The sequence below is a fragment of the Centropristis striata genome, chromosome 11 (assembly GCF_030273125.1).
Source record: "Centropristis striata isolate RG_2023a ecotype Rhode Island chromosome 11, C.striata_1.0, whole genome shotgun sequence".
NCBI classification, from domain to species: Eukaryota; Metazoa; Chordata; class Actinopteri; order Perciformes; family Serranidae; genus Centropristis; species Centropristis striata.
The window spans coordinates 4,979,070-4,994,006 of NC_081527.1; the positions used below are offsets into that span (position 1 = coordinate 4,979,070).

The 14,937-nt window shown below is 32.7% G+C and overlaps 1 protein-coding gene across 1 annotated transcript in view; it reads right to left on the bottom strand.

Moving 5' to 3' along the window:
• The window catches only part of si:ch211-14a17.10 (putative leucine-rich repeat-containing protein DDB_G0290503), a 46,528-nt gene that overhangs the window by 22,833 nt on the left and 8,758 nt on the right, over positions 1-14,937 (bottom strand). The window contains exons 16-31 of the mRNA XM_059344640.1: positions 14,833-14,922; positions 13,794-13,856; positions 13,646-13,708; positions 13,487-13,555; positions 11,476-11,559; positions 10,601-10,687; positions 8,577-8,660; positions 7,020-7,088; positions 6,836-6,922; positions 5,525-5,614; positions 4,385-4,474; positions 3,841-3,903; positions 3,693-3,755; positions 2,634-2,696; positions 2,469-2,537; positions 918-1,001 (exon numbers count right to left, since the gene is read on the bottom strand). Coding sequence (XP_059200623.1) covers positions 918-1,001; positions 2,469-2,537; positions 2,634-2,696; positions 3,693-3,755; positions 3,841-3,903; positions 4,385-4,474; positions 5,525-5,614; positions 6,836-6,922; positions 7,020-7,088; positions 8,577-8,660; positions 10,601-10,687; positions 11,476-11,559; positions 13,487-13,555; positions 13,646-13,708; positions 13,794-13,856; positions 14,833-14,922 — 1,218 coding nt within the window. The remainder of the gene's footprint in view (positions 1-917; positions 1,002-2,468; positions 2,538-2,633; positions 2,697-3,692; positions 3,756-3,840; positions 3,904-4,384; positions 4,475-5,524; positions 5,615-6,835; positions 6,923-7,019; positions 7,089-8,576; positions 8,661-10,600; positions 10,688-11,475; positions 11,560-13,486; positions 13,556-13,645; positions 13,709-13,793; positions 13,857-14,832; positions 14,923-14,937) is intronic.

The following is a 14,937-nucleotide window of genomic DNA, read 5'->3' on the forward strand; positions in this document are numbered from 1 at the left end:
CCACATTTTTTTATGTTTCAGCCTTATTAACCAAAATTGATTAAATTAATTTTTCCTTAAATTATACACACAATACCCCCATAATGACATTTTTGACTCATGTTGTGCATCAGAAGCGTAGTGATACAAAAAGGGTTTTTATTCAAAAAGTAAGAAATGAAAAAAAAAAAAATTAGGATGTATGATGAAAACCTGGAATACTGAATGATGAAATTAATTTATTGCAAAAATATAGAAAATTAAAACCTCAGTCGGGTCACTTTAGACCATGTTGACCATCAAAGGGTTAAGATAGATAGATAGATAGATAGATAGATAGATAGATAGATAGATAGATAGATAGATAGATAGATAGATAGATAGATAGATAGATAGATAGATAGATAGATAGATAGATAGATAGATAGATAGATAGATTACTTTATTCATCCCCGAAGGGAAATTCGGTTGTCACAGCAGTCCGGTATTCAAGTACAATAAAATACAATAGAATAAAATACTGAGGTAGCATAAATAAAAACAACAATAGAAAAAAACACAGAATAGAACAAGGACATTTAAGAAGTTAAAAAAAGAAGATCATTTGGTAGGATGGTTGACAAGATGAAGGTAATTATACTGGTGATGTGATGGCAACAATGCTATAGTGACTAGACGGTATATAATAATAGTCACAATAGTAAAGTATATATTATAAATTATATAATAAGTAATAATAGATAATAAACAATATAGAAATAAAATGAAAAATATAAATAAAGTAATTATAAGTAAAATAATAAAGAAGCATATTAATCAAATCATGTGACTGTTAGTGGAGTGAGCCGTGCCAAAGTAACATAAACTATAAATATTAAGATAAATAAGGATAATATATATATATATATGTGCAGTGTGTAATGTTCTCTGTGACTCACCTGAGATCCTCTCTGGATCTTGTGTGGTGGAGATCAGTTCCCTCAGAGTCTTCAGATCTTCGTGCAGGTTTATCACGTTCAGAACTGACACAAATAAACAGAGCAGACATCAATACGCAGCTGATACTTCTGAAACTAACTGAGAATATGCAGTGGTGGAAAAAGTATTCAGATCCCTTACTTTTAACTAAAAGTAAAGTAAAAGTAAAGTACTAATACCACACTGTGAAATTACTCCACTACAGTAAAAGTCCTGCATTCAAAACATACTTTTTTTTTCTTTTTTCTGTAAAATTCTCTCCTTTTTATGTTTATATATGTCCTCTTTTACAACATACTTAACTTTTTTTTTTTTTTTCTTTTTTCTTTTTATATTGTTTTAAAAAGCAATGAATCTATGTATTTTAGTGTTTATTTCTGTTTTATTTATTTTATTGTCTCTTGTTCTGTTTGTTTATGTACAGCACTTTGTTGCGGCTGTGGTTCTTTTAAAGTGCTTTACAAATAAAGTTGAGTTGAGTTGAGTTGAGTTATATTATCTTAGATTTAGTCATCTATTGATCATTATTATTTATCTATCTATATATTTATTTATTTATACTTTTTGGGGTGGGGATTCTGTTCTGAGTGTTCCTGTATGTCTGTGTTTTATTGTGAAAAAACGTAATAAACAATGTTTTAAAAAAAAAAAAAGTACTCGTTATGCAGAATGGACCCACTCAGATTGTTTTTTATATATTCCAAATCTATTATTAGATTATTTGTATTGATGCTTTTATGTAAGCAGTGTTTTACTTTTGTAAAGACAGGGCTTATTTTAACTATTTAATATACTGTTATGAGGTTTGTTGTTCATGTTTTAGATTAAATCTCGACCTGAAAAGTAACTAAAGCTGACAGATAAATGTAGTGGAGTAAAAAGTACAATATTTGCCTCAAAATGTATCGAAGAAATAGTATAAAGTTACATAAAATGGAAATACTCAAGTAAAGTACAAATACCTAAAAATTATACTGAAGTACAGTACTTGAATACTTCATGAAAGCAGTGTATTAATTTTGTAAAGACAGGGCTCATTTAATTACTTAATATACTGGTATAAGATTTAATTTAAAAAATGTCTAATCACTTTAAATTGATCATGTTTTCATGTTAAATCTCGACCTGAAAAGTAACTAAAGCTGTCTGCTGAATGTAGTGGAGTAAAAAGTTCAATATTTGCCTCTAAATGTAGTGAACAAGGTTATAATAGTTTTGGATTTTTCATTAGTTTTAGTTTTAATTTCGTTGTCAATTTTCGTTTACAAATTCAGTTAGTTTTAATGAGTTTTTAGAGTGAGTTTGCGTTTTTATTTTTTGGAAAATGCTTAGTTTTAGTTTAGTTTTTATTAGTTTTAGTGTTTAGTTTTTTAGTAATGGGGTATTTGTTGGGTGCCAGGTTTTCTTTGTACTTGAGTAAATGTACTTAATTACTTTCCACCACTGAGTATATGTGAGCATTGCTGAGCATTGAGGTTGCCATGGCGATGCTGCAGGGTCATGTGACTCACTGATAGCTGCATTAGAGTCTCTGGTTCTGTTCAGTGCTGCGATCTTGTCTTCAAATTCAGTCTTTAAATCTGTCAGAAACACACACACACACATAATCCAAATCAGAACTAAAACTAAAACAAGAATTATCAAAGTGTTCAGCCGAAGTCATTTTTGTAACTTACCCTCGTATCCTTTCTCCAGACGGGAGCAATCTACAGTCTTTGATTGCAGTGTCTTCTGCAGCTCTGTTGAGCAAAAAAAAAAAAGAAACAGGATCGTAAAAGCTCCTTTCACAGCAGTCTGACATGGAACAATCCTATGAGGAATAAATCAACTTGTAACGCTCTCTACACTAAAAAATGTGATCACATCACACCACTCCCTTCTTCTTTTAATTTATTTCAACTCTTGCAGGACATGTCTTTAATCCGTGTATCATTCGTTCTTTCCATTTTCAATTGGCAATCAAAAATCAAATAATGAAAAAGTGACTGGTTATTTTGTTATTTGTTTTCGATTATAACACAAAAAAAGAAAAAAATAATAAAAAATGTTTGTGTTATAATAAGACACAAAATGACCAAAAAAAGACACAAAATAACTAAAAAAGACACAACTGACCAAAAAAGACACAAAATGACAAAAAAAATACACAAAATAACTAAAAGAGACACAACAACAGACACAAAATTACCAAAAACAACACAAAAAGACACAAAATTACCAAAAAAAGACACAAAATAACTAAAAAAGACACAACAACAGACACAAAATTACCAAAAAGACACAAAATGACCAAAGAAAAGACACAAAATAACTAAAAAATACACAAAATAATAACTAATAAAGACACAAAATGACCAAAAAAGACACAAAATGACAAAAAAAATACACATAATAATAACTAAAAAAGACACAACAACAGACACAAAATGACCAAAAAAGACACAACTGACCAAAAAGACACAAAATGACAAAAAAATACACAAAATAACTAAAAAAGACAAAACAACAGACACAAAATTACCAAAAATGACACAAAAAGACACAAAATGACAGAAAAAGACACAAAATGACAGAAAAAAGACACAAAATGACCAAAAAAAGACACAAAATAACTAAAAAAGACACAACAACAGACACAAATGACCAAAAAAGACACAAAATGACTTACAAAGACATGTAAATTATTTTAAAAAATGGACATAACAGCCCTATAAGACTCCATAGAGTGAACTGACCTTTGACCTCGGCCAGAGCAGCAGAATGTTCCTTCTCTTTGGTTTGGAGCTGCGTGTTGAGAGCTGGTTGGAAACAGTGAAGTCAGTCGAAGCTTTTCTTTCAGCAGAAATAAACTCTAAAACAACGCTCCAATACTTCACAACTCACCTCCGATCTTAGCTTGATCACGAGAGTGCTCCGCCACTTTCTGCTTCAGTTGTTCCCTCAGCTCTAAAAAATAAAAAGTAACTTGTGATTTATTATTTGAGGACATATGGAGCCCTTTCATCAACTACATTAAAGATTTAATGGATGAAGAAGAGGATAACTAATAAAAGTCTTTGTGGACAATGCAGATTCCGATTTTATCAGATTCATATTGCTTTTCTATAGATGTGTTTTAATTCACACCAATTACAAACGATACTCAATTGTATATAAATTACCATTTCCTTTAACAGGAAGAGCGAACCTGTTCCAGGTGTTGTTATGTTTTGTTTGTTTTTATTTTTCTGTCTATGTAAATGCAGCTATCTTAAAATATGGAAGTTGAATGACGATACATGAATGTAAAAGCTGTATGTCTAAGTGTTATAAACTGAAAATAAAATAAAAAATATTGTGGAAAAAATAAATAAATTGTGATTTATGTTACCAAACGGCAACATTTTATGGAGTGAATTCAGTGATGTGATGAAAATGAGATACTTACGATTAATTGATAAAGACGACGTTTCGTTGTTTTTTTTCTTTTCTTCTTCAATCTCCCTGAGTTGGCTCTGAAGCTTAGTCACAGTAATAACTGCAGAAATAATACATATAAAAAATATATATTTATATATAAGAAATACATTTCAGACTTTTTTTTAGTCATGAATGACCCCACTGTGACCCCACTGTGATATGCCTTTATTTATTCACAGCAGCTCAAGATACAGACACATAGATATAGAAGACAGAATAAAGAATATAATAATAATAATAATAAGACATATACATACATTCTATACACATTCTATATTGTGTGTTTTTTTGTTTTCCTGATTGCATTTTCACATATATTACACATTAGAGAAAATATATTTTAGCATGATAAATAGGTTAAATAAGGTTTTTGCATGTAGTAGTATGAACATCAATGAATAAATATATTTAAATATATAAGTGTTATTATATAACTACTTATATAACTAGGGTTGTCAAAAGTATCAGATACTTTATGAAGAAAAAAAGTTTTTGTATTATTACATAGCTAACTACTTGGCTAACTATTTAGCCAAGAAGTTCGCTAAGCAGTTAGCTTAGCAAGCTACTTAGCTAACTATTTAGCCAAGAGGTTCGCTAAGTAGTTAGCTTAGCAAGCTACTTAGCTAGATACTTAGCCAAGAAGTAAGCTAAGTAGTTAGATACTCATTTTCAAAAGTATCGATACCCCCCCATGCACAGCATACAACTTCAAGATATTGTTATAATTGTTGTTGTTTATTGTATTTATTTATTTTTTGCACTACCTCAGACCTGAAGCTTGTTATCATAGTTGCAGTTTCTTTTTGCACAACTGTTTTTATTATAAATATTTAACCTGTGGTTCTGTTCATTTTTACATGTTGCATTTTTCTTGTTAATAAGAAAAATATTTCTGTTCAATTTTGGGGTCTTTGTTTTTATCCTTGTGGGATCGAAAATGTTATCGAGTATCGAATATTTTCCCGAGTATCGGTATCGAGTTGAAAATTTTAGTATCGTGACAACCCTATATATAACATAATTATATAACATAGAAAAGATAGAGAAAACCTAATTAATACCGGCCTAATGTGGTGGGATGTAAACAAAGACAGAGTTTACTTACTCAACCTGCCGTTTGTCTGATTCTTCTCGTTCAGGTCGTCCTTGTATCTCAGCAGCTCTTCTTTCTTGGTGTTCAGATCGTTTCTCAGCTCTGAGACACATTTAAAGAAAGAGAAACTATTTATTAGTTTCATGTAGAGGTCAGGATACAGACACAGCCAGGGATGGAGTGTTCCAGTCCTGGACTTCTGGATTATAGGGACTTCTGACCCGACTCGGACTCTGATCACTTGGACTTGAAGCTGGATTTTCATGACTCAACACTAGTTTGCACTCTGATGACCCTGGCTCGGACTCTGACTCGTGCATTCTGCCGCACAATGACTTGCACATTGATGGACTTGGACTCGAGCATATTTAACCCTTAATAGGGCACTCATTGAAATACAAAATTTCAAAGATGAGACGTGATTTGCAAATTTCAACCCTAGAGAATATTGGAGGATATTACATGCAGCCAGAATGTGTAAAAAAAAACATACGGACCCGGGGGAGGGGGGTCATATTTTGAGGAAAAAGTTTACGAGATTAAAGTGGCAAATCTACGAGAAAAAAATGTGCAGATTTATGAGATTCAAAGTGGTGAATCTACGAGAAAAAAGTTGCTTTTTTCCCACTTTTTTCTCATAAATCTGCGACTTTTTTCGCGCAGATTTGCCACTTTAAATCTCTTAAATCTGGGAGTTTTTTTCTTGTAGATTTACCACTTTAATCTAGTAAATTTGCAACTTTTTTCTCGAAATATTACCCAAATCCCGTGTGGTTCTACGACCTCACAGAGAGACATGGGGACCTCATTTTGGATATCCGCTGAAGTTACCAAATACGGTTCTTTGCCCGATAAAGGGTTAATAGGACACTCATTGAAATACTTGCAAATTCCAAATTTCAACCCTAGAGAATATTGGAGGATATTACATACAGCCAGAATGTGTAAAAAAAAACATACAGACTCGGGGGAGGGGGGTAATATTTCGAGAAAAAAGTTGCAAATTTACTAGATTAAAGTGGCAAATCTACAAGAAAAAAAGTTGCAGATTTACAAGAAAAAAGTGAAAAAAGCAACTTTTTTCTCGTAGATTTGCCACTTCAATCTCGTAAACTTTTTTTCTCAAAATATTCCCCCCCTCTCCCGGGTCCGTATGTTTCAATTCTGGCTCTTCTTTGGTGACTCAGACTCAAACACTGATAACAGCAATATTACAGACTATCTGCTGTTTCATTATAAAGTTCTGTGCTACCAGCTTGATTCTAAAAGGTGCTGATGTTGTGGAGGTGAGGAGATTTTTTAAAACTCCTCAGAGATACTTACTGATAATCTGAGCGGTTTGTAAATCGTGGTTTGACAACTGTGTCTGCAGGTGATCCACCTGATTCTGCAGCGTTATGATCCTCAGCACTGAAGCACAACACAACACAGAGGAAAAAATGTAGTCTACTACAAAATATACGGTAATAAGACTGTGCAGAGTTCCTCATAATAATGTCAAACTCACTCAGTTTTGTGTTGTCGTCGCCCGTGTCCTCCACGTCACCGAGGAGGTTATCTAGTCGGTTTTGCAACTCTAAGAAAAAAGAAAAATTGCCCTTAATGTTGATTACATTTTGTGATTTGTGACTTTTCAAATAATGTCACCCTGAGTTGTTTAACCCTTTGATGCACAACATGGTCTAAAGTGACCCAACAGAGTTTTTATGTTCTATGTCTTTGCAATAAATTATTTTCATCATTCAGTATTCCAGGTTTTCCTCAATTATTTTGTTTTGATCATCATACATCCTAATTTCATGTTTCCCTTTATTAATTTTTGAATAAAATGCCTTTTTGTGTCACTACTCTTCTAATGCACAACATGGGTCAAAAATGACCCGTACCAATTTTTAGCTAAGTAGCTTGTTAAGCTAACTACTTAGCTAACTTCTTGGCTAAGTATTTAGCTAAGTATCTTGTTAAGCTAACCACTTAGCTAACTTCTTGGCTAAGTATCTCGCTAAGTAGCTTGCTAAGCTAGCTACTTAGCTAACTTCTTGGCTAAGTATCTAGCTAAGTAGCTTGCTAAGCTAACTACTTAGCTAACTTCTTGGCTAAGTATCTCGCTAAGTAGCTTGCTAAGCTAGCTACTTAGCTAACTTCTTGGCTAAGTATCTCGCTAAGTAGCTTGCTAAGCTAGCTACTTAGCTAACTTCTTGGCTAAGTATCTAGCTAAGTAGCTTGCTAAGCTAACTACTTAGCTAACTTCTTGGCTAAGTATCTCGCTAAGTAGCTTGCTAAGCTAGCTACTTAGCTAACTTCTTGGCTAAGTATCTAGCTAAGCTAACCACTTCACTAACTTCTTGGCTAAGTATTTAGCTAAGTAGCTTGTTAAGGTAACCACTTAGCTAATTTCTTGGCTAAGTATCTAGCTAAGCTAACCACTTAGCTAACTTCTTGGCTAAGTATCTAGCTAAGCTAACTACTTAGCTAACTTCTTGGCTAAGAATTTAGCTAAGTAGCTTGTTAAGCTAACCACATAGCTAATTTCTTGGCTAAGTATCTAGCTAAGCTAACCACTTAGCTAACTTCTTGGCTAAGTATCTAGCTAAGTAGCTTGCTAAGCTAACTACTTAGCTAACTTCTTGGCTAAGAATTTAGCTAAGTAGCTTGTTAAGCTAACCACATAGCTAATTTCTTGGCTAAGTATCTAGCTAAGCTAACCACTTAGCTAACTTCTTGGCTAAGTATCTAGCTAAGTAGCTTGCTAAGCTAACTACTTAGCTAACTTCTTGGCTAAGTAGTTAGCTGAGCAAGCTACTAAACCAAGTAGTTAACTATGTAATTATACAAAAACCCTTTTTCTTCTTAAAGTATGAGAGGCAAAATGGAAATAATAATCTGTTGTTACCAAAAACAAGATATTTAAAGAATACTTGGAATATTCAATCACAAAATAAGTTGATATCAAAAGATAGAGCACAGAAACACACAGCAGCATTAAATAACATGGAGAATGAATGTCATTTTTGACCCATGTTGTGCATCAAAGGGTTAATTAACATTTTTAAATGAGACTAACCATCGATACGAGCAGCAGCGGTCTCATTGGCGGCGTTGCTCTGAAGGTTCCAGATCTGATTCTGCAGCTGGATGATTGTTAAAACTGAAACAGAAAAACATGCTGTGAGTTTGACTGAATCTATACAGGGAAAACTTGTCCTCTTGAATTTATACTGCCTTGACATTAGTGTTCATACAACATCAAAGGATCACCATTTAGACATGATCAAACTCTAGACTTTATACTGAGTTTTTGTATAATTGTATGAAAATAATTTATGTGAGATATGCAGAAAGTGTTAGGTCTACAAATCAACAACTGTACGTATAATTATTTGTTTGAACTGCTTTAAAATTTGCTGCAGCCCAATACCAGTGGTGGAAAGTAACTAAATACATTTACTCAACTACTGTACTTAAGTGCAATTTTGAGGTCCATGTACTTTACTTGAGTATTTCCATTTTATGTAACTTTATACTTTTGCTTTACTATATTTTAAGGTAAATGTTGTACTTTTTACTCCACTATATTTAGCTGACAGTTTTAGTTACTTTTGACATGAAAATCATGCTACATTTAAAGTGATTAGATGTTTTTTTTTTAATTAAACATCATAACAGTATATTTAGTAGTTAAAATGAGCCCTGTCTTTACTAAATTAAAACACTGCTTACAAAAATGTGTCAATACAAAAAATCCAATAATATATTTGGAATATAAATAAAAATCTGAGTGGATCCATTCTGCATAACAAGTTTTTTTTAACCTTTGATACTTGAAGTACATTTTGATGCTGATACTTTTGTACTTTTACTTCAGTAAGTTTTGAATGCAGGACTTTTACTTGTAGTGGAGTAATTTCCCAGTGTGGTATTAGTACTTTTACTCAAGTACTGTACTTAAGTACAATTAGGAGGCACTTTAGTTGAGTATTTCTATTTCATCTAACTTTATTCTTCTACTTCACTACATTTAGAGGAAAATATTGTACTTTTTACTCCGCTACATTTAGCCGACAGCTTTAGTTACTTGTGACAGGTCGAGATTTAACTTGTTTTAGGTGACTGGACTTTTTATTTTATTTTGTTAAACCTCATAACAGTATATTAACTGTTGTTATTATTATAGTAATATTTTTAAGAGTTAAAATGAGCCCTTTCTTGAGAAACTTATATTGCATCAATAATAATAAATCCCATAATATATTTGATATATATAAAACAATCTTAGTGGGTCCATTCTGCATAACGAGTACTTTTACCTTTGATACTTTAAGTACATTTTGATGCAAATACTCTGGACTTTTACTGAAGTAAGTTTTGAATGCAGGACTTTTTCTTGTAGTGGAGTAATTTCACAGTGTGGTATTAGTACTTTTACTCAAGTACTGTACTTAAGTGCAATTAGGAGGTACTTTACTTGAGTATTTCCATTTTATGTAACTTTATTCTACTACTTCACTACATTTAGAGGAAAATATTGTACTTTTTACTCAGCTACATTTAGCCGACAGCTTTAGTTACTTGTGACAGGTCGAGATTTAACTTGTTTTAGGTGATTGGACTTTTTATTTTATTTTATTAAACCTCATAACAGTACTGTTGTTATTATTATTATTATATTAATATTTTTAAGAGTTAAAATGAGCCCTTTCTTGAGAAACTAATAATAATAATAAATCTCATAATATATTTAGAATATATAAAACAATCTTAGTGGGTTCATTCTGCATAACGAGTACTTTCACCTTTGATACTTTAAGTACATTTTGATGCTGATACTTTTATACTTTTACTTCAGTAAGTTTTGAATGCAGGACTTTTTCTTGTAGTGGAGTAATTTCACAGTGTGGTATTAGTACTTTTACTGCAGTAAAGTATCTGAATACTTCTTCCACCACTGCCTCCTATGCTAAAGCAGATAAGAAAGGAAGCATGGCATATTTTTTGTGTGTGGTGTTTTGTTTTACTATTGCATGACGTTAACACTGAAATATAAAGAAATGCCTCACTGAATGTTAAAAGATTCTTATCTGAGCTCACCTGTTTGTGGGTCAGGAATCAGTTTCTTAATTTCGGCAGTCTTGGCGTTCAGTTGGTTTTCCTTCTCTCTCAGTTGCCTCTGCAGCTCTGTGAGCAGATGGAGAGAAAGAAAGTGATAAATGAAGGAAGGAAAATATTGGAGAATCAAGTTTATTTTTCCAACCTGAATTTTTCAATGAAATGCATCAGAACATGATCAGAATACATGTGGGAGTGTCGACATATTTTCACCAAAGAACAGACAGATTTGTGGCCATCTGGAGATAATAATATTATTAATAATATATTAATATTAATAATAATAATAATAATAATAATAATAGGCTAATTGATTGTGATGATGATATAAGAAATCATGACTGTTTATGTCTTATATTACTTTATGCGTCGTTGAGTACCCTGAAAAGTGCAATATATAAAATGTATTTTTATTATTTGTTATTATTATTTTTATTTTTTTATTACAGTAGGCTAATGACAACTATGTTTTGTTCTTCCAATGGTCATATCATGTTTGCATCTTGCTAATGGGCATGTATTAGTATTATGCATAGGATTTTTTATTCAGACAAATGTAACATTTGCTGAGTTTGTTGATTTTTTTTTAAAAATGTATTGAAGGTTTGGACAAATAAACTCAACTTCGTATGAAAGCCGCGGGTATAAGCTCTCAAATACTTTTTGAATTTCATTTTTATCTGCTACAGAGGCTGAAAAATCTATTATTTAGTAGGTGTTGGATTTCCAGAAAAAATTCAGGTTTTAGGGGGTCATTTGAAAATCACCCAGAGGTTTTACAGGCATTTTTTTCCAGGAGCTTTAGGCCTTAATGGGTTAAGACTCATTTGCGGTGTGAAACGTTCTCCGTGACTCACCTGAGATCCTCTCTGGATCTTGTGTGGTGGAGATCAGTTCCCTCAGAGTCTTCAGCTCATCGTGCAGGTTTATCACGTTCAGAACTGGCAAAAATAAACAGAGCAGACATCAATACGCAGCTGATACTTCTGAAACTAACTGAGCATGTTAGATTGAGAGCTTTCCTCCATAATTTGAATAATGCACTGTGCTCAAGCCATGGATGGATTACTGAAGTAGTTATCTTCTTCCATTTTTCCAACCCGTGTTATGATGACGTTTGTTTGTGTTAGCGCCATTCGTTTAACCCTTAATAGGACACTCATTGAAATACTTGCAAATTCCAAATTTCAACCCTAGAGAATATTTGTAGGATATTACATACTGTCAGAATGTGTAAAAAAAAAAACATACAGATCCAGGAAGGGGGGTAATATTTTGAGAAAAAAGTTTAGATTAGAGTAGATTAAGGTGTCAAATCTACAAGAAAAAATGCACAAATTTATGAGATTTAAAGTGGTGAATCTGCGAGAAAAAAAGTTGTTTTTTCCCCCACTTTTGTCTCGTAAATCTGCAATTTTTTTCGAGCAGATTTGCCACTTTAAATTCATACTTGGCCTTATGCCGTCATAGTCAAGTTCTCCTTGTACAAGTCCATGTGGTTCTACGACCAAACAGAGAGACAAGGGGACCCCATTTTGATATCCACTGAAGTTACCAAATATAGTTATTTGCCCGATAAAGGGTTAAACTTTAAATGACAATTTAAAGCAATTAAATTTTATGACAATTTTTGTTCAACATGGCTCAAAATATAACTTTTTCCCAACTTATGTGCTTTCTGCCTCTGATCCTGAGCCTGTCATCATCCTCTTTGCTCTTAAAAGTGGAACCTTGCACATAACTTTGTTGCATTATATTGAAACTGTGTTTCAGATTAATTCAAATGCGAGAGCGCATTGTTGTGATGGTGATTATTTTAATATATGTGTGTTCTGGTCATTTGAGCATGATTAAACATGCCGCCTTCAATATGGCGATAAAAAAGCTTATTGCATTTTGGTTTTTTTGAAGGTGTGGGGGACTGGGGGTGCGTCAACCCGGTTGGGACACAGAAGGGGGTGCACAGCTAAAAAAGTTTGGGAACCGCTGCTATACAACAACTAAAAGATGCTAACAACTCTAACACCTGTGAGTCTTGCTCTTAAATAGGACAAAGGTGGCAGGTCTATTACACTGTAATAAATGATTCTGTAGTCATTTCATTTTACTTAATATATTTGATAAAACGTATTAAATATAAATGCGTCCTTGATTTTGAGGCAGTTTTTAAGTAACTTTAATATCAACATGTTTGCGATAGAATCTACTTATTTTGATCACATTAAATATAATCTTTATGTGTATATAATTCTAAATCAAGAGAATTTTGAATGAATCCAACACAATAGAATTAGTCCGTTTTTAATTGACAGGCACTTCCTGTTAAGTTGTTATTAACTCAATTTGTAACGTAGTTAGATTTAATAAATAATAATGCGTGCAATCTGTTGCCTCAATTTCATTGAGTAGCTATTGTTTATCTTTTACATGTCTGTGCATACTCTGTAAAAAAAGGATAAACAATAGCTACTCAATAAAATTGAGGCAACAGATTGCACGCAATATTATTTATTAAATTTAACTACGTTACAAATTGAGTTAATAACTGAACAGGAAGTGCCTGTCAATTAAAAACGGACTAATTCTATTGTGTTGGATTCATTAAAAATTCTCTTGATTTAGAATTACATACACATAAAGATTATATTTAATGTGATCAAAATAAGTAGATTATATCTCAAACATGTTGATATTAAAGTTACTTAAACAACTGCCTCAAAATCAAGGATGCATTTATATTTAATACATGTTATCAAATATATTAAGTCAAATGAAATGACTACAGAATCATTTATTACAGTGTAGGGCCCTATTGTTTCATAATGCACCCATGGCTAAAGCAATGATACCAGTATTACATTCACTCACTGAGTGCTGCTTTGGAGCCTCCGCTTCTGTTCAGCTCTTCGATCTTCTGCTCAAATTCAGTCATTACCTCTGGCAGAAACACACTCATGAATCAGAAACAGAACCAAAACTAAAACATGAATCATCAGTCTTTCGCTGAAGGCATGATTAAAAACTTACCCTGATATCTTCCCTCAATTCCGGAGCATTCTTGAATCTTTAATCGCAGTTTTTGTCGCAGCTCTGTCGAACAGAAAGATGAAGTCTGATCATCAAGACGCCCGGATGAATTGTACTTTGAAGATTTTAGAGTTTTGCATGGACTTACCGTTTATTTCAGCCTGAGCTACGGCAAATTCCTTTTCTTTGGCTTGAAGCAGAGTCTGAAGGGCTGATTTAAAACAAGGAGATGTTGGAGATTTTAAGCCTTAATAGGACACTCATTGAAATACTTGCAAATTCCAAATTTCAACCCTAGAGAATATTGGAAGATATTACATACGGCAAGAATGTGTGAAAAAAACATACGGACCTGGGGGAGGGGGGTAATATTTTGAGAAAAAAGTTTATGAGATTAAAGTGGCAAATCTACAAGAGAAAAATGCACGATTTATGAGATTTAAAGTGGTGAATCTGCGAGAAAAAAGTTGCTTTTTCCCCACTTTTTTCTCGTAAATCTGCAACTTTTTTCATGCAGATTTGCCACTTTAACTTAGTAAATTTGCCACATTTTCCTCCAAATATTACCCCCCCAGGTTTGTATTTATATTTTTATTCTTAATGCAAATCTACGAGAGAAAAATGTGCAGATTTATGAGATTTAAAGTGGTTAATCTGCGAGAAAAAAGACGATTTTTTCCCACTTTTTTCTCGTAAATCTGCAACTTTTTTCATGCAGATTTGCCACTTTAATCTAGTAAATTTGCAACATTTTTCTCGAAATATTACCCCCCCAGGTTTGTATTTATATTTTTATTCATAATGCAAATCTACGAGAGAAAAATGCACAATTTATGAGATTTAAAGTGGTGAATCTGCGAGAAAAAGTTGCTTTTTTCCCCACATGCAGATTTGCCACTTTAATCTAGTAAATTTGCATACTTGGCCCTAATCGGACCGTCATAGTCAAGTTCTCCTCGTACAACTCATTCAAGAAAAAAAAAGACTGTTTCTTTCAGATTTTTTTTCTAAATTTATCTTTTTTACCTCATTTTGATATAATATAGTTCAAATATATAGTCCAAATATAGTTCTTCGCCCAATAAAGGGTTAATCTAAGTGTGAGAGTAAGCTACCAAATATTTATGGAATCTATTTTTCACATTTTTTCAGCCTGACTTCAACAGTACAAGTGAAGAGGGACTCACTGGTGGCTTGACTGGTTGATGTTGTGTCCGGTTGATCATCATCACCACCCAGCTCTCTCACTTCTTTCACTATGCCGATGATTCTCATAACTGGTCAAAGAAGAA